The sequence below is a fragment of the Tamandua tetradactyla genome, chromosome 8 (assembly GCF_023851605.1).
Source record: "Tamandua tetradactyla isolate mTamTet1 chromosome 8, mTamTet1.pri, whole genome shotgun sequence".
NCBI lineage: Eukaryota > Metazoa > Chordata > Mammalia > Pilosa > Myrmecophagidae > Tamandua > Tamandua tetradactyla.
In genome coordinates this window covers 55,668,995-55,688,705 of record NC_135334.1, presented here as the reverse complement: position 1 = coordinate 55,688,705, position 19,711 = coordinate 55,668,995, and the positions used below count along the sequence as shown (strand labels likewise).

Genomic DNA, 19,711 nt, shown 5'->3' with positions numbered 1-19,711 from the left:
CCTATTATAGCATACTACCCAGTGCATTGTCTAGCATATGATAAGTGCTAATAATATTTTTGGGCTAATAACTGAATGTAGAAAAGCATTTTATTTTTTAGAAATTCATAGAGTTGTTTTCCTGTTAAAACTAAGTTAAAAAAAAACAGTAATAATACAGTTTTATTTTGGGGGGCTTATGGAACTATCTTTTTAATGTAATTCACTTTCATTATAGTACTGTATATATTCATTAAAATATATTTCATTAATTCAATACAAAAACACAGATTTTGACACCTATCATGAAAAATTACAAAGGAAGTGTTTATTCCTTTTCTGGTAACTAGTACGTATGTTTAGTGAAACTTCTCAGTGATGAAAGCTTGTTGAGTGGTGTGGGGAGTGGAAAGAAAAAAGGATTTATTTATTATTTGAGGGTTAGGTATTTAGTTTGGTTTTGTTTTTTAAATTTCAGATGTGCCAAAATGATACTTGCTATTTTTCTTCTCTTTCATAAGGGACACTTTAATTATTTACTTATTTCAAGCAGATTCTGAATTTCAGCTCAATGGCCTCTTTCAATTTCTCTGTTAATCTGTGCAAATCTGTAGGAAATAGAGCATTCTGCTGTGACACACCGTTATTGGGAAGTAAATGTTAAAAAAAAGGGAACTTGGTTGCCCACTAGAAAAATCTCTGGAATTTAGAATTCTTGTTTTCATATTAAATGGATGTTGGATGATCTGTTTGCTTTTTTCTCAGAATTTGTTTGGGGTTTTATTAGTGGCATATAAGCAATTAAAGTTCTCAAAATATTTCACTGAATTAAAAAAAGAGAAAACACATATCCTATGTTTTTTATTTACCTGCATAACTTGCACAGTTTTGGGGCATCAGAGGAATCAAAGATATCTTCTGAAAATTAACAAATATTACCTTCATCACTTAACCTCTCTTATTTGTGATTTTCAGTTAAGAGTAGCCAAGAGGGAGCTGTACTATGACTATCAGCTTCCTAATACAGAGAGTATTTTAAGAATTAAAAACTTAATATATCATTAGAGAAGCACTGTGTGTCTATGCGACTGGCAATTGCTAGTAATTTTCTTAAACTTATCAGCATATTTTGCTTTGAATACTTTGCTTTCAATTATAAAATATTGCAATATAGTTTTAAAAAGAAATGCTAAGGGGGTGGGCCACGGTGGCTCAGCAGGCAGAGTTCTCACCTGCCATGCCGGAGACCCGGGTTCAGTTCCTGGTGCCTGCTCATGAAACAAAAAGAAAGAAATACTGAGGTATTTGGTATTGTTTATGTACAGACATTCCAAATTATTGGGAAGATTTCTTTTTGAACCATGTCTAAAACCTGATGTCTTGACTTAAAATTACTGAGATACACACTGTAATGTATAAGAAAACAGCAGAACCATCTGAATAAATTTCCTGTTACAGCATACATAGAAATGAATAGATAGCTCACTCATGAAAACAACTTAAATCACCGTGATGATGTGTGTGTGGCTAGAGAAAAACACTTGCGTAAATGGAAATGAATTCAAGGACTAAATTAGCTAATTCAGACAAAATAATCAAAACAATACTTCCTTACATTTGCATACTGCTTTATAAAGCACTTTTGATTGTCAAAAGTAAGTAGGATTGATGTTATTATCTCCCTTTCAAAGATGAGAAAATCTTGGGGGTGGGGTAGGGAGGGGGAGGGCATGAGATTAGGTGATTTGCTTAAGATCACACAGTTAACAAATGGCAAATTGAGACTAGTACCATCTCTTGATTTCCAATTTCCATGATAGCACTAATGTCTACATTTTTTTTTTTTTTTTTTTTTTTTTTTTAAGGAAGGAAGGATAGAAGGAAGGAAGGAAGGAAGGATAGAAGGAAGGAAGGAAGGAAGAAAGGGAAACATTTTTAAACATTTTCTTGTTTTATTGTATTCTGTTTCTCCGTTTTTGTTACATGGGCTGGGGCCGGGAATCGAACCGAGGTCCTCCGGCATAGCAGGCAAGCACTTTGCCCGCTGAGCCACCGCGGCCCGCCTACATTTTCTTTTTGAAGTGAGCTCTCCTTATTCTGTGGAAGAGAAGCTTCACATGGTATCTAGAGACGAGATCCTATGTATTTGAAGTAGATCAGTTGACATTTGATTTATACCTTCTCTTACTTGCCTTGCGTCTCCGTACTTCTCCATCATATACCTTGCAGTTCAAGAAAGCACCCAACATCTCTCTTTGGTTATTTACTCAAATATTAGAGGTTGATGGAGTACTACTTTTCACAGGGATAATGATTGGATGCACTGAGGATGAAGGCTCTTGAAACCTAAAATCATTCAAATTTGTATGATACAACAGTTCCAGGCTTCCCCCACCATGCTTTGATGCAATAAAACACAGTTGTTCTAAGTGTAGGACACTTAATCTCTACCCTGAAAGTTGTAATTCTATCATTTCCTCTCTAACTTAATTTGAAATACCAGTAAATGAGAATGGTGTTATTGTAGGGACAAACCTTAAATCTGCACTGTTTGGAAATGCTGGTATTTCAACTAATACTGGTAAGAAATTTTATGTGACAATTCTCACAAATGGTTTCAATTCTTCAATTTTTTTTTGAAATACTGTGACTGAGAGTTATTGAGCTATTCACTGAATTTTAATAGAAAGAGGTTGTATTTTCCCTTGGGGCCCTGAAATGAGGGAGCAGATGGGCAAGTGGAAAGATATTAAGGGCAGGGTGGGTGAAGGAGGGCAGTGGAGTATGGAAACAAACAATCCGATCATTGCGCTGCCATAAGGTACAGAGCACAGGGGATTCAAGACTCCACAGAGGGAGAAATCATTTCCAGTTGGCTAGGGAAGGCTGCCCCCAGGAGACAGACTGGAGTCTGGGCCTGGAATAACTGGTAGATTGTGGTGAAATGCAAGAAGAGTGTGATGGTCATTGTCTTCCATGAAGGAAAGGAGTGACAGAAGTTTAGGAGGAACCCACAAAGGATATTCAAGATAAGACCGATAGCCCAGATTGTGGTGCAATGGAGTAGAAGTTAAGGCATCAGAAGTTGAAGTTTGGACTTATTTGTCTACTATTACATTCTTCCTGGCCCCCTCTAGTCCACACGGATCTTTCATCTCTTTTCTTATGTTCTGTAAATGACTCATTCATAGTTAACCTTGGCCTTTTTATCAGTGTCTGGAACAGATTAGCTGTTGAACGTATTAGACTAGAGAGATGTAATTATTAGATTAATTTACAAGCTACATGTTTGATCAATGAATGATTAAGTAAATAGATACTCATAGCTTCTTTTCTGTTATTCTTCAACTATAAAAATTCCATGTTGTTAGTTCATACTTTGTGTGTTTGGTCTTCTTTCCCCAGCTCAAGAAAACCAATCTGAATACAGAAACCATGCCATAGTCTTAAAATCCTCACCCAGCTTCATCCATTGACTTGATCACCTCATCTGACCCTAGTACCAGTCCTACTTCAAAAACTATTAAATCCTAGTTGAAAGTTGAGTTAATTAGTCCTTCAGGTGATAAGGACTAATAAAAGAAGATTGACTTAAGCAAAATAGTGATACCCAGGGTAGATTTAAGAGGTTATTTTAGTAATGCAGAGATAGGGTGTTAAGATGCTAACTAGTGTGATAAAAGTGAGGATGGAAAGGAAGTTACTCATATGGAAAGGATTGTTTAAAAAAAAAGCACATTTTGTCCCTGCCTGGAAGGATTTCCTGGTCAGTCTTAGATGATTTCAGAGAAAAGGTTGTTCACTGAGGGATGAAATTGCAAGGAATGATTTATAAATAAAGCGGAGCTTAACAAGGATTTAAAGCTTGGGAAATGATAAAATATCTGAATGTCTGTGACAGTCCTCATAAAGAGAAAACATCTAACAAAGTGAGATATAAAAAAGGGGCATAAGCATTTTGCTGGGTCATCACAGAGTTATCTTTTAAAAATTAAAATACATCTTTTGACCCATAGTTCAGTCACAATATTCAAGCTTTAAAACCAAACTTCTCTTCATACCTGAGATTTAAATTCTAAATTTTAGTTGAGTGGCTCCAACTAAGATTAGAAGTAGGTGGGGTTTTTTTGTTTGTTTCTTTTTGCCAAAACCGGAAATGATTTTTTTCCAGAAACCATTATACATATGAGTTTACAATTTAGTTAAGAAAGAATAAAGCAAACAGGAAAAAAACAAACAAATAAATAAATAAAAAATAAGCTGCCCTTTTGCATCTGTGAACTGCTGCAGGCAGGAAGGCTTTTTGTAGAGGAGTTCAGCTTGACTTAAACCTTGAATAAAACCGGAGATTGGGTTTGGTAGCAAAGAAGGGGAGGGTCCTGGAATGGTAACAATTCCCATTTGAATAGGACTTTACAATTTACAAGGTATTTTCACCTGTATTATTATGTTTAAACGAGCTTTACAACAGTTTTCTGATGTAGTACTTATCACATGGTGTTTTTAATTACTTATTTTAAATCTATTCCTGCACTAGAACTGGAGCACCCCAAGAGCAGTGATTATGTCCTTGACCTGGTACCTCCCTGGTACAGAGTGAGTGGGCTGGGAGTGTCGGGTAAATAAATGAAATTACACCACCTTGAGTGCTTGGTTGGTAATACAAGTATCATTAAACTGATACTACAGATAATAAAACTAAGGCTTATGGAACTTAACTAAACTGCCTGATCCAAATCTGATCCAAAATCCAAAGTCATACACACTGTCTCTCTGCTAAGTACAGTGATGCACACAGGCACCGAGAGGCTAACAAGACACAAGCTTGTGGAGTTTCCAGGGAAATGGCAAAGGGCAAGCTCCTCGCCTAAAATAGCATGAGGACTAAATCCAAAGCTCTTTATCAAAAAGGGCAAAGCAGTGACTGGAATATTTCAGAGAGAGATCATAGAATAAGATGGTGTTCCAGGATGTTTACAACAGTCACTGGAAAAATGCTTTGTGTTTGGGCAAGGCTCTTTTCAATCTTAGTTGAAGTGCTTTAGTTAAAGCTTGTGTAATCTAAACCTAATGTATGAACTGTACTTGAGTTTTGAGGCTTGAATCCTGATTGGAGATTCATTATCAACCTGCTTTTGTCTATAGGAGGTTTCAAGTTTAAGAAGGCAATTTTTAAAATTATTTTTTCTTATTGGTTAAAATAAGTACTTGCCACAGATAGAGGTACTAGGTCAATTCCAGTCATATCCTATTTGTATGCTTCATGTGTTTAACACTGTATCCCTGCGCTATTAAAATAGCTTCTAAAATTTACCATGGATGCCATATTCTGCTTATATCAATTTGCAAAGAAGACAGTGATCGCTTCTTTCCTGGATCCTTCAGAAGTCAGTTGGGTGAAAAAATAACAGATGTTAATTGATTTTTTTTTTCACTTGCATTATACTGCCTTCTGTATTTAGGTCTGATATCTGAGTATATGTGTTTTCAGATACATGATATTAATTCCTCAAAAGAATTTAGGAGATGGTTATTACATCATGACCATTTTATAAACTATGAAATTCAGGCTGGGAGAGATTCAAAGGACTTGTGTGCCCAAGGTGGAAACATTTAAGATGTTAAACCCTGCTATATCTTTAAATATTAAAGCACATGAGTTTTTCTATGGGTAGGGAAGATAGTGATATAAAAGCATAGTCTATATTTTGAATGCACATAAAGTATAATGGCAAAAAATTATTAGCTGTAGAAACCCTATTTCATACTTCTTTGAATTCCCAGCATGAAGCCTTGTGCCATGTATAATGTGATGAATAAACATTGTTTTAAATAAATAATCTTTTTGGTTATTTTTGGTTAAATAATCTTTAAAAACTAAAGCAGATTTTCAGAGCACTCAGCTTTTCTGAATAACTTTTGGTCACAACTAATGGGAAGATGGCAATGAAATTAATCGGCCCTATTGCAAGATTTTACCCATATTGTGAGGTGGGACTGAAAGTAGAAAGTATTCCTCTAGAGTTCACTTCCTTCTCTAGGGTATATTATTTGGAAACAAGACAGTCTGTTCTGTGTTTGATTTGGCATTTGTTGCATAAGAAACTATTTGATTTCCTTCCATTTTATAGCAATTCAAGCTGTCAAATCATTTTTATAAAACCACTGAATTAGCTATAAAAACAGATTATCTATATGTGTGCACATACAAATACACACACACAAAATATACATTTCACAGGCAAGAACAGCAACCTTCACAAATGGCTTTGACTAATTCTTTTTCACCCTAGATGAAAGGGTGGTGACATCTAGGCATTCCTGTTACTATTCCTTTTTCAGCTTTTCACAGGCTGAAGAAAAGATTGTTCAATTTAATGACACATAAATTGAATATACTTTTGTAATTAATGATTATTTTGGAAAATTAAACAAAGGGAATTATGAATTAAAAATTTGTATTTTTAGCTAGAATATAGCTAGTAATTTCTATTCAAACCACCAAAAAGATTAGCTAGACTGAATATTTTGGTCTTATAACAATTTCCCTGGGAAATTGCTTATGATAAGATTTCAAGGATTAGTATAAGCTTCTCGGAATGCATCATTTTGTTCCTTTCTTTTTCGATCAATATGTTCTTAAAAAATTAACTGACAAATAGTCTATAAAGTAAGAATGACAATAGGTAGTTTGTGAAGAAATAGCTCCAGAGTCAAATTAAACTTATTTCTGTAGAATTTCTGAAAGCCTCTATTACCTTAATGTTCACTAAGCATCTTCAAGAGGGGAATGTGGCATGTAGTGTCCCCCCTTCCTAACCTCCCCCCACCCCGACCATGTTGCATCTTACACCTAATATTCTTCAGAATATATCTTGTGAAATTATCTGCCAGGAGTCTGGAACCCTGACCTTATAACTGCCATTATTGTTGCTTTCTTTCCTCTCTAGCCACCTCAAGGCCTTATTATTTGTATCACAGTTTTAACACATTATTACTCTAGCAGATTCCCCCCTCAAAAAAATTTTATTTTTTTTATTAATATTGTCAGTTTCTTTAAAGTGGAGATGATCTTATACTTCTCTCAATGCTCAATAGCCCATGAAACAGTGCACCTACATAAGGAAAGGTGCTCCTTGCACGTTCTTGACTGGTTGATTGAATAGACCCATAGCACTATTGGGTACCCAGGATACAACAATGAGCAAGATCTGGTCCTTGCCCTTGAAAACCTCAAGTTTAGTGAGAAGTCATGGGCAATGAGACAATATGCAATACTAGAGTCAAAAAACAAAATACTTGAGAATTCTGAAAGAGGTATAAGAAAGACTAAAGACTTTTTAGAGAAGCTTCAAAGAGGTGTTGACATTAAAGTCGGGTTTGAAAACTGTATAGGAGTTCAGGTGGAATAGGAACAGGGGTTGAAGAAGATGGATAAACAGAGAAAGGAAGAGTATTCCAGGTAGAAAAAAAGCATATGTTAAGGTGTAATATTAGTGTAGAAAGGGGCCAGTGTGTCTGGGAATGGTAAAAAAAAATGTTCAGAGAACAGGGTGCTGAAACAGAGGGAATGAGGGCCAAAGAGTTGTGAGGGTCCAGCTGTGGAGGACCTTGTATTCTGAGTGAGTGAGTTGGGATTTTATCCTGGGTGGCAGATAGCACAGTGGTTAGGGCATGCATTCTGGAGTCAGACCAATTTGGGCTCCAATAGGGGCGTAACCATACACTTTTTTCAAAGATAAAATAAGATGCCATACTTTAATGTAAGGCATTTAAAACAGTGTCTGGCTTATGTAAGCATCCAATAAATGTTGACTGCTTTTACATATAGCTGTGGAAGAACATGAATTTTACAGCAGGGGAATTAATATCATTAACATTAATTTCTTCTTCTTATTAGGTTGCATTTTATTAACTTTTCCAGAATTGATTTTAGAGAAAATAAGCAGCATGGAGAGTGGAAGAGAAAATTTAAAGGAGCTTTCTAATTTAGGTAACCATGGGTGATAGTAATGTAACTGAGAAATTATGATTTAAGGGATGATTATGGTTGCTGAATCATTATAGAGATATTCCTGCCTTGATCTCTGATGATTGTATAGCCTTTATCTTTGCCCTTGTGATTGTAAAAATCTTGTGACTAACCTTCACTTGTACTCTTTATACAGCTTTTTGATTTTAGAGTCTTGTGATCACTAAAGGCAGCCCCTAATGTTTATTACTGAAGGTCCTTGGGTTGGCCCAGAACTAACCCACCCCAAGTTCAAAGTTATCCTGATAACTGTGGTGGATCTAACAAAAATGGGCCTGCCTGACATGCATAGTAGCTTAGACATTAACTTATAAGTTACCTATACCTCATTATAATACTAAAAATCACACCCATCATCGTATTAAAGCCATCATTTTCTTACATACCTTCTGTGACTAAGTATATAGTCACTTTGCACATTCTCAGTAATTAAATCACCCCCCAATTACATCATTGGGGGCCACTGTGCTCATGAACATAAAACCTGCCCATCTTTTGGTACTGTAAAATTACTATAGAATTACTACAGTTCAGGGAGAGAGATTTTGGGGCCCATTGGTCATCTGATCTCCTGCTTTGCCCCTAGCAATAAACTTTTTCTGTCCTTGAAACCCTGGTATCTCAGGAATTCATCATTTCAGCACATTGGGCAAAAGACTCCACTGCCTTTGTTTGGTAACAGTTATAGTAACTAAAGTTTATCAAGTGCTTGCTGTGTATCAGTCATAGAGTAAGTGCAGTACTTGTATTATCTCATTTAATCCTTGCAACAACATAGTAGGGGAAGTGCCATATTATTATTATCCTTATTTGACAGAAAACGGAAACTGGAATGGTAAGATGGCAGCTCCAGATCACACCCTGGTTAATGCCAGAATAAGGATTTTAAATTTCTTTTACTTCAGGATTTTCACTCAGCCACTCTTAAATATAAGTCATTTAATATGCCTGTGCCTCATTTTCCTTATCTGTATCATAGAAATGAAAAATACCTTCTTTAGAATGTTCATGGGAGAATTTAATTCATAACGTATGTGAAGGGACTTATTATAGTGTCTAATACATAATAATTTAGTATTTGTAGTAGCAATTTTTCTTTTTAGGACATCTCTAAATATAAATTAGAACACTAATTCTGGGATGTCTTTGTGTAGGAATGAAGCGACTACTACTCTTCAACTAGCTTGCCTCTGCTGGAGTGGACCCAGAATTTCATATAATTGTAATGCCTGGCTCTTTCTGAACATTCAATTCAGATTCATTACTATTCAGATTCTATTATTCTTAATTCTTTTCCACTGGCATAGGCTATAGATTATGATATTAATTGAGGAATTAATCTGAAGTACACATAAACCTACTGTCCTGTGGGAGAAGGGTTCTGTACTGCATTACAACGATCTGGTTTTCTGAATTTCCTCCCCTTGAGACTACAGCTTTTCATGTCTTGTTCATCCACTTATATCTAGAGTCTAGTAAATAACTTGGCTTATAGTAGGTACTGACTAAATGAGTGCTACATGAAAGAATAAATAATTGGAAGAACGAAAGGAAAACATCCTAACTCATACATCACAGTTTGGGATTTCAAATCTGAGATCCTGTTAATTTAATGTTTACTCTTAGGATATTACCATTACCAGTTTCTCTAAAGCTTTATTAAACACTCATACCCACTGAACTTAGAGGCTCTATGTATGAGATGAAAATCAGTTTCTCAATTTATTGGGGATTCACATAAATAATAGAAACAATAAAAATTATCTGCTTGTCATAAAATAACCTTTTAGCACCTTCCTTTCTTCTAACCCTGCAGGTGGGCTATAGATCTACCTATTTCATTTGACTAAGGGGCCCTTTGTCAAAGAGAGACTTGCGTCTCTGAATCTCTGGTCCTCTCCCTCTTGGGGTGCAATATGAGCACATCAGAACACAAACCCCAGCAAGCGCTCTGCTAGAGCGCCCCTGCTGAGACAGCAGACAATAGCAGTCATTGTCGAGGTTTTAGTCATTGCTGAGGGTGGACCATCTCGGTATGAACTCACACGGCAACAGGGTTTAGAGAATTTCTGGATCTTAGGGCACCTCCCTGTTTAGGACTTTCTTTCACTTCTCCTGCCATCAGGAGGACACTCTGAAACACACTTAGACTGTCCACTGTGAAAATATGAAAAGGTGACTTGTTACACTATATTCAAGCAAAGAGTAAAAAAAAAAAACTGTTCACAAAAAGGGAAAACAGTAACACGATATTTCAGGAAGCAAGAGTGCTATAGATACATAAACCTTTCTCAGCCTTTCCAAATATGGAGGTTGAGGGAGGCAGGTAGTGAGGGGGTGTCTCTAAGCCCCTGCCAATCTCACGGGTCTGGACAACTGTTCTTCTCTGCTCTGACTGCCTGCATTGCACAATGCCTCTCTCCCCACCAGGCCATTTGGCTCTGACAGAATCGTATCAGATGCAAACTCAGGGTTATATCCAGGGCAAATGAGAGGCTGGGTGACACGCCTAGTTTTTTGCGGTAGTTTGATCTTCCTTCAGTCTGTCCTTGGGGGGAGTCGTTCAGCAATGGTCATGGAAACAGCCCAGACATTTTCAAGATTTTCATTGTGATGCTTACCTATGATTGTCGGAAGCAAATGGAATGAAAGAGGGGAGAGGAGAAGAAAGAGGCGCTTTACCTGCTGATACTAAAAGAAAATCCCAGCTCTTCCATTAGATTCCAGAAGAAAATTGGGATTTACTACTCCAACCCTCTTCCTTAGAAATGGTTTATACTGCAGTTGTCTCTTCTCTGACATCTTTTCCCTTAAATGCTCATTCTTAACTTATTTCTGCTGGATTTAAATGTCAGTATGTGTGTGTGTGTGTGTGTGTGTGTGTGTGTGTGTGTGTGTGCACGTGTATGGTCATGTTTATAGGAACATGTATGATATTGGAAAAAAGATAGGAAGGCTTCAGGAATTTGGGCCTCTCCCTTTGATAGCTCCAGGCCTTTTTCCCTCCCTAAGGGAAAGCTCTCTCCCCAGAGAGATTCCTTCCCCTGCTATGTCAGTTTTCATTTAATCCCAGATCAACGGGAAGGAAGAGAAAGTAAGAGGAGAAGACCATGTGTTTCCTATTAACTACTTGGCTGTGTGGTGGCCACTCAAATAGAACTGTCTTTGCCACAACATGCACTATTCCCCTCTGCCCTTCCAGGATGCAGTAAGCCTTCTCATGACCTTGGCTCTGTCCAACTAAGTGAGGAAACAAAGGGTAAAAGGTACCTGGTTGTTTCAGGAATGCCTTAGTCCTAGAGAAATGTGGACCATTCTCAGAATGGTCATATTCATGTCTCAAGGGGGTGACCATTACAGTACAGACTTGACTCGGGGAAGCTTGGTCTCTTTGATCTGGGGTCCCATGAACTTCTGTGTTCCACCTTCCACTTTTCCCCCTCCTCCCATTCTTAATCAAGCCAATCCTGGGCAAATCTAAACTCTGGGATGATCAGAGCTGAGAGTTTCAATAATTGATTAAACACTCCACAGAATATTGGATGCCAGAACTGAAATCTAATGTTTGCTGTGAACAGTTACATGTCATTTCCTAGATTACTGAATTATTCCAAAATATCAGTTTATGAACAGATTCCTAGGCTGTATCTCCCTAAATTTGCTCCAGTAGGTATGCTAGGCAGCCAACTTTGCCAGATTTGGGAACTCCAGTCAGAGACAACTGCCCCAGAGGAGAAGTCATTTTGGACAGATCCACTATTCCCTCACTTGATTCCTTCACATCCACTTTGTCCAACCAACTCTGATGGTATCTGCCTTATTTTCAATGGCCAGAATGTTACCACTTTGCCATATCTAAATGGAAGGAAGCCAGGACCCCCAATATCAGTCTGTTAAGTTACATCTGCAAATTATCCACAGAGATTTTTTTCCTGACCCAGTGAAATCCAAAGATAGCTGAATAAAGAGATTGTGGGCATAAAGCACCCGATATACCAATGTGTATACATGTCTGTACATGTACACAATTACATTGTCTCATCTCTGGGATCCATGGACCAAATCAGCCAAGCGTTTGGTCAGGGTTGCTGTGAATTACTGCTCCAGGCACCATTCTCTCATATTGCAATGTGAATGATCCACCAGAAGTTGCACAATACAGTAACCCTTGGAAAAAGTGAGTCATTATTTTGGAAACCAGAAGGACCCCACCACTGAGGAAGCAAACATAATGTCTGAAGGTGAAAATTCAACAGGATTCTTGCTATGCAGCTGTGTTTCAAGCTCTGCTCTTAGCACATGCATACACATAAATACACACTCTACCTCCTGGATTTCTCTATCCTCTGTCCCAGGCTAATTTGCAAGAGCTTCCTTTCCACACTTTTGTAACACAGATGGATTGGGAAATGCCACAACAAATTAGAAGTGGGCTATTAATTCATATTGAGTGATCCCCCAGCTCAAGCCTCTTCCAGGCTTCTACCTCTTTTTAATGCCAATCTTTATCTCCAGAGCCCTTTTCTTGAAACCTAGTACCATGCAATAAAGCATGTTCATTTCATGCAACACAGCTCAGTCGATGCTTATAGCTCCAAACATCCCGGTTTACTGTGTATAACTCAGTTGGGAGTGCCTAGTATGAACGAACATGCAGAGCAAGGCAATAGGGAATGTTCAGAACAATCAGAAGTAAGTAAAGGAGCTGCAAAAATCTAAGGTAGCTATAGGAAGATTAACTGCCCCATTTCAGTTCAGGAGAAGCCTCTTGCCTTTGCAGTCCACCGGTCTGGCAGGGCATTTGCCCTTGGCTGCAACATGATGTTATGGGTAAAGAAAGATTAATTCTCATGCTCGTTTGGGATCAGGGGCTGGGGTTTTCCCTCACTTGTGGTCCTTCCCTCAAAACCAGTCTTAAGCCTTTGCATTTGTTGTACTAAATGATTGGCTAGTCCTGGAATGTGAACTTCCTCCAATCTTTCCCACTTTGCAAACTCCAAAACCATTTGATCAATACGTGAAATCCAGGAGAGAACTGACTGTGAGCTTAGCCTTCAGACATGCAAAGCACGCAGCGCTGATGAACAGCAGCAGCTGGGACAGGAGGCTCCCATCACTTCACACGAGGATGGCATGGATTTCGCAAATCAAACGTACACAGAAAACCAGTGGTGGCCCAGACTGGACATACTGTATGGGATGCACACCTGGACCAGGGAGCCGCCTGTTCCTTTAGCTTACATACATTTATTTCACACCACCTCAGGCCACTCACAGTTTGCTTACCTGCTCATTGTTGCTCTCCCACCATTCCCCATACTCCCTTTTGGGGTGAAACACTCTATTTCCGATTTGTGCTGGGCCAATCTCCTGTCTTTGTACCTGGTGAGCATGAACAAGGACAGGAGCAAACAGAAAGACATGATTGTGTGCTTCACTGCCAGGCTGGGGAACAGCCATGGCTACAGAGAGGGCCACTCCAGGCCAAGATAGGGCCTCCTGCTTTTCAAGACAATCGTTGACTGTAATACTCGTTAAATGACTGTGATGGTATTTGGATAACCTTGAGGATGATTTTATTAGTCCTTGGTTAGACCAAATGCAGTCTACCCTTTGGCATTGCCTATTACTTTGTGAATTCATCACATTTAATGGGCAATGATAAAGGATATGCAATTCCTAACATCTAAGAAACAGAGGCGGTTCAACCAAGTAGAATTTATCTAGCGTTTACCATATGCCAGGCATTGTACTAGAACTTTACCTAAATTTAATCCTGACAGCAACTCTGTAACAGAGGCACCACTATTATTATTTCCATTTCAGTGAAGAAGAAACCTAAGATTATAAAGATGAAGTAGAACAAGGACACATAGTAAGTGCTGGGACTGGGATTTGAATGCATGGAGTCTAAATTCCTAACTCATACTTCTAACCATTATAATGTATTGCCTTTCATTATCAATTTTTTTTTAAATACTTCTTACCACTTGCAATCCTTCACTGAGGCCTACCATGTCTGAATAATAAAATAGACACTGTGGAAATGGGAGGTTTACATAGCAAGCGTTGTGCCTAAGTTGTAGAGGGCTTAGACAGCTTTTGTATCAGAATTTGCAATGCATCACTTCTGGAAAGTCCCACATGCTTCACCTGAAATAAATTATGAGGTTCCCAACACTAGTCTGCTAGTACATCATGTTGAGCCCTTATATTTGAATGACAGTTCAAGCCAAGTTGCTTTCACAGAAATAACATCTTTTACTCACCCATCAAAGTTAGTGGAGTAGGTAAAGAAGGCACTGCTATCCCTATTCATCAAATGAGGAAAATGAGCCTTACTCAACTGACTTGACCAGTCACAGGCTAGTCGAGATTAACTGCTGTTAGAGCTTGCAGGGGTCTTAGAATCTTACGGTTTATTACCTTTTTTTCCTTCTAAAACTAGAAGCTGATATGATACTATTTCATCCATGTTCCCAATATTCAACAGGCAATGATATAGTGAGTTACTATCATAAGACTTATTTACCTTCATAAAGGTCACATTATTCTAAGGCTCTTTTCCCACTATCTCAAAATTAATATAAAATAAAACAAAATAAAATAAAAATGAAAATTATTATTTGTCTTAAAGTAGAGGCCTTCTGCTTTTTTTTTCATATTCTAAGTTGCTAAGTGTTTAGTATTTGAATTCAAATGGCTCATTACATCAAGCTACATGGATGTCATGGATTTATTTTTTCAGTGGACATCAGTTAAGTATCTATTAAGTTCCAGGCAAAAGGTTATGTATGGGAGATATATAGATAAATAATCCATAGGCCATATACCCTCCCTTCATAATTAAATTGTCAGCCTCATGGAACTCACAGTCTCGAGGGAGAAAGAAGGGAGGGAGACTGCACATACACACATAACTTTAGTCTAGCCATAAAGAAAAGAGGACAAAAACTTAGACTTTGTCAAAGCATGTAAAGCATCAGATTAAGCCAGATAGAGTAGTCTTTATTTCACCAAACACCTTTCAGAGAGAATCCCCAGTGAAGAAACAATCCTTAAATAACACTCCACATCTCAACAGAAATTATTTTGTGCCTGTTTGTGGACTGGGTCTTACAACCAGAATACTGCTTTGCAGTTTTAATTGATCAATAGAATTATTAACGGTCATTTGGTTCGTTACCAAGAGGTCCTTAAATTACTTTTGAATATTTGCTGTTAGACTAATAGCCAGTTAATCAATGAAATCTTTCATAGATAGTCAGGACCCCTGTACTCTTAATATACATAAATGTCACTGTTTATTCTTCTCTCTCTTTCTCTCACTCTCACACACACATACACACAGACACATGCACACACACAAACTGCCAGATGACCCCTGTTTATGAAATAGATCCTAAACATCTAATTCTATCAAAACCCATTTCATGTCAACCCTACCAACCTCTGCTAGTGTAAGTTTTCACAAATAAAATATATTCCAACAAAGCAAAGGGTATCTTAGATTTCTTTTAGCACTTTCCAGAAGCCCTTCAAAACAAGGTAAACATGCCTTTAATACAGATTGGAAAGCTCAGTTTTGTTTTCAGATAGGATCCTTCTTGCATGACTACAGTTTTATAAATTACAGCTAATTATGTTAACCAGATACTTGAATAGAACATATTTTCATTCATTCACTTATTCATTATTCCATTCACCAATAATGTGCTGCTCAAAGTAACAAATAATGCTTTAATAGTCTCTGCTGCAGATGCACAATTCTTTTTAATGTTATTTATTTCAGAAATATAAAACTGTCAATTAAGAATAATTTAAGCTTTTCAGAGTCTTTCTTAGCATTTGAGGTGCATAAAAAGTAAAGTTACTGAATGGGGGATGCTTGAAGTTGCTATAGGACAAGGCATTCTGAATGTCACAGGAAACCCCTTAAAGGCTAACTTTCCATACTAAAACTGCAGATTAGAAGGAAGAATTTCAAGGCTGAGCTTGACCATAGCCCTTGAAGACTAGAGATAAAACATGACCAATGTGTATAAACCCTGGACGTATGCAACGTATCTTCTGTGAGTGCCTGCATGCATGAATGAATACATGAGATGGAAAGGAATCTTGAGGTGTTATGAAATCTTCAAAATGTTATTGCTTATTTTGTTTTGTTTTGAGTAAGTACAAACTGAAGCAAATTTATAGACTGATTAGGAGACCAGGGAAGAGGGGAAAAGGTTAAAAATGTTTGAGGAAAGGGATAGTTAATAGGGAGTTTTGAGATAAAATGATTGTAAAAGAAAAGGAGAGAGGATCACACTTTTTCACCCAAACTTCATAATTGAACAGTCAGCAGATCGATAGGTTTCACCTCCACAACATCCCAGAATTTGATTTCTCACCACCTCCTCTATTTGCCCCTGTGGTCCAATCCATCATCATCTCTTACCTTGAACATTGCAATAACTTTCTAACTGGTTCTGTTCCTAGCCTAATACTGTTTATCCTTGCCAGTCCCCAATTGATCCAAACCAGTTAACTGTCACATAGCAACCAGAATAAATTTACCAAACATAAACCGTTTCATGTCACTTCTCTCTCAAAACTTTGTTACCCCTTTCTCTGAGTAAAATACAGATGTCTTATAATGGTTTAAAAAGTTCTGCATGATCTCTCCCCCTCCATTACTTCCCCCACCCCATAATTTATTCTTTTCTCCCTTGTCTGCTCTGATCAGCCACACTAATCTTCCTGTTCTTGAAGTCCCTAGGCATCCTTTCGCTGTCATGTGTTTCTTTGGCTAGTTCCCCTGGCTGCACTGCTTTCCTCCACAAATATACCTCTCTCAAATCTTTGCCCAAATATCCCTTTCTTCAATACAGTTTGGCATGACTACCCTATGTACAAATGCAGCTCTTACCCCACTCTTCCTCTTACCATGTCCTACTTTTATCAGAATAAATTATCCAACATAGTTTATATTTTACTAACTGGCTGTGTTGCCCCCATTTACAGTAGAATGTAAGCTCTATGAGGATTTTGGACAGTTTTTACCTAGCTCATTATAGGTGATACTATTTGTTGAATGAATGTATGAATGCATGAATAAAAAATGGATAAAAGGAGAAACAAGTTATGAACAAATTTTTTTGTTAGAAAGGAGAAAATGTTGGCAAGCTCATGCTAAATGACAGATCTCTCAATCTGTCTCGATGAAGTCAGAATGAAAATCAGTGAAAGAATAACATGTGGAATTTGAGGTTTGAGAAAGTAGGACAGGTAAAGTGAAATAACCACTTTGGGAAGGAAATTTATGGAGTAGACACGAAATAGGTAAAATGATTGGCAAGCAGAGAATCACTGAAACCAAGTGGAATGACCTGTCAGATATTCATTTAACAAGTAGTCACACCTCTTCACTTAACCACATGCTTCCTGTCAAGCTCTCCTATCCGTACCTCCAGCAGGTAGATATTGATTAGGTTAAGATGATAATGGCAGCTCCATGTTGCTTATCAGTTACAGCCAATGGTCATGAGAAGGAGTCTTCTGTTGCATTTCCAAGAATGACTTAGCAAGAAGATACTGGAAAACATAATACCTTATTGCTATGAAGTGTTTTATGTCTGGATGTGATACCTGACAATTGTACAACCATTTTGCAGACATGAGAAGAGCTGAACCAACATTCCAAAAACAAAAATGGTGGAGTGGAGAGTCTAAAAGAATGAAGGTCCTTGATGATATCTCTAAGTCAGTGAATGAATGACTCTAGAGCCTCGTTAACCTCAGAATTTTGGTTTAGGTTCAAGTGAAATTAATTTCATTATCATTTAAGGTACTTTTAATTAGGTTTTAGACACCCTGATGCCTAAATTGTCCTACCTGCTATATTTGGTTTCATTACTTCTGTACTGAGGCTGAATTCCTAAGAATTTCTAAAGTTGTTCACAGCACTTACTTAGGTTTAGAGTTTTATAAAATAAATGTGCACATATCCTAAAGAAGCAAGTTACTGATAAATACTTTAGTTTTGCCTAGTTATTGTATTATTGTTCCTATTTGTAACGTATATGAGAAGTGGGATAGTCTTCACAGAGTTGGGCTTTTTACAGAAAATAAGAGGGAGATAGACCTAGTAAAACAAACAATTGTTTTCTCAGAAATCAGTACTTAGAAAAAGTCTGGACAATTGGCCCTCATAACTATGATCCAAACACCAGTGTTCATTTACTGGAAGCTATGCTGATTGTAGCAATCACCCCTTCTTATAAGCTTAGAGCTGTTTACTCAAACTGATTGCACGATGGAAGATATCACAACTTTGAGCACTTAAGCCCTACAAGCACTTAAATAAAGATCTTTGCTTGCAGAAGTATCATAGCCTGCATGTATTTGCCAAAGATTTCCTCAAATTATCTTTAATATCACTGTACTAAGAAGATGTCAAGAAAATAAAGAAAGAGAGAAATAAAAAGTAAAAGCTCAGTGTCATGTATTTATCCTTTACCTTGTTGGTTACAGAACCATATAAAAGTGGTCCTGGAATTATCTTTCAGGCACTATCCTATTTGAGCCCAATGATAGCAGTTCTTGGAGTCAGTTTTTACTTCTTAGCTTTCCCTTTCCCTTTGTCTCCCTGGCTTTGGAAAAATGATTCTGACTTTAGATTTCAGTTTTGGTTTGTTCTGGTCATCTCTACTTCTTCTTTGGCTCGGTTTATCAACCCTTTTCCACAATGGTTCCTGAAATGCCAGCCTAGACATCAACTTTTAGACTCCAGGCAAAGTTTGGACAGAACATCTGCCCACAAGTTCTATCTTTAGCAATCACCCAGAAATGCAATTTCTAATTTAGAAATATCTCTGAGAAAATGTTTGAGGTAGAGTATATCACATTGCTTTTTTTTTTTTCCATGGGCAGGCACTGTGAACGAACCCGAGTCTCCGGCATGGCAGGTGGGAACTCTGCCACTGAGCCACCGTCATACCACATTGCATTTTAATTTCCAGATTTATTGCCTCATACCCTTTAGGATCATACTTATTTGAAATCCTGACAGTGGTAAAGTCAAGGAAGAAGCTGTGATATAACGTTAATATATACTTAAATAGCACTCACAATAGTAAAAACTCTCTTATACCATTTAATTATCTCAACCAACTCTTTAATGTAATTATTATTATCCCCAGCCTTCAGATAAGAAACTGCTTCAGAAAACTTCATTAACCTGGCCAAGACCCCAAACGTAATAAGTTACAGAACTGGGACTTGAAACCAGGTACTTTATCTCCACGATTCCCGCTCTTTTATTAACACCTCACTTGTTTCTTTATCTTATACTAAACAAACAAAACAAAACAAAACAAAAGCCTATTTAAATAACTTGATATAACACATTTGAGACACCAGAAAGGTCATACATGAAGGAAACAGTGTACCTTTAGTGGAGCTAGGCTTTGAGCACAATATAAACTTATTTTTTTAAAGGTCAAATTTGACTACATAACAGCCGAGTGGAATAAATCACCCTCCAGGTCCCCTGCTAACATATAAACAGACTGCCCTTCTTTTGACTTGAGTCTACCCAAAGAGGAATATGCCAAAAAAACTGAAGACAGTAAAAAGAGCATGGCTGAGAAGAACTGACAACAGGGAAAAGGTGGAAGAATTTGTCAACGCCTCTAAAGTATTACAAAGAGAGCT

The 19,711-nt window shown here is 37.5% G+C and overlaps 1 protein-coding gene and 1 long non-coding RNA gene across 4 annotated transcripts in view; one reads left to right on the top strand and one right to left on the bottom strand.

Annotated features, from left to right (window-relative positions):
* Positions 1 to 19,711, bottom strand: part of GRM5 (glutamate metabotropic receptor 5) — a 543,390-nt gene that overhangs the window by 6,220 nt on the left and 517,459 nt on the right. Inside the window, exon 8 of one of the 3 annotated variants that reach the window (XM_077113320.1) lies at positions 13,298 to 13,393. The exons of the other annotated variants lie outside the window; for them this stretch is intronic. Within the exon in view, the coding sequence (XP_076969435.1) occupies positions 13,298 to 13,393 (96 nt within the window). The remainder of the gene's footprint in view (positions 1 to 13,297; positions 13,394 to 19,711) is intronic. 3 annotated transcript variants of the gene reach the window in all.
* The window catches only part of LOC143644390 (uncharacterized), a 205,198-nt gene that overhangs the window by 3,717 nt on the left and 181,770 nt on the right, over positions 1 to 19,711 (top strand). The gene's annotated exons all lie outside the window — the stretch shown is intronic.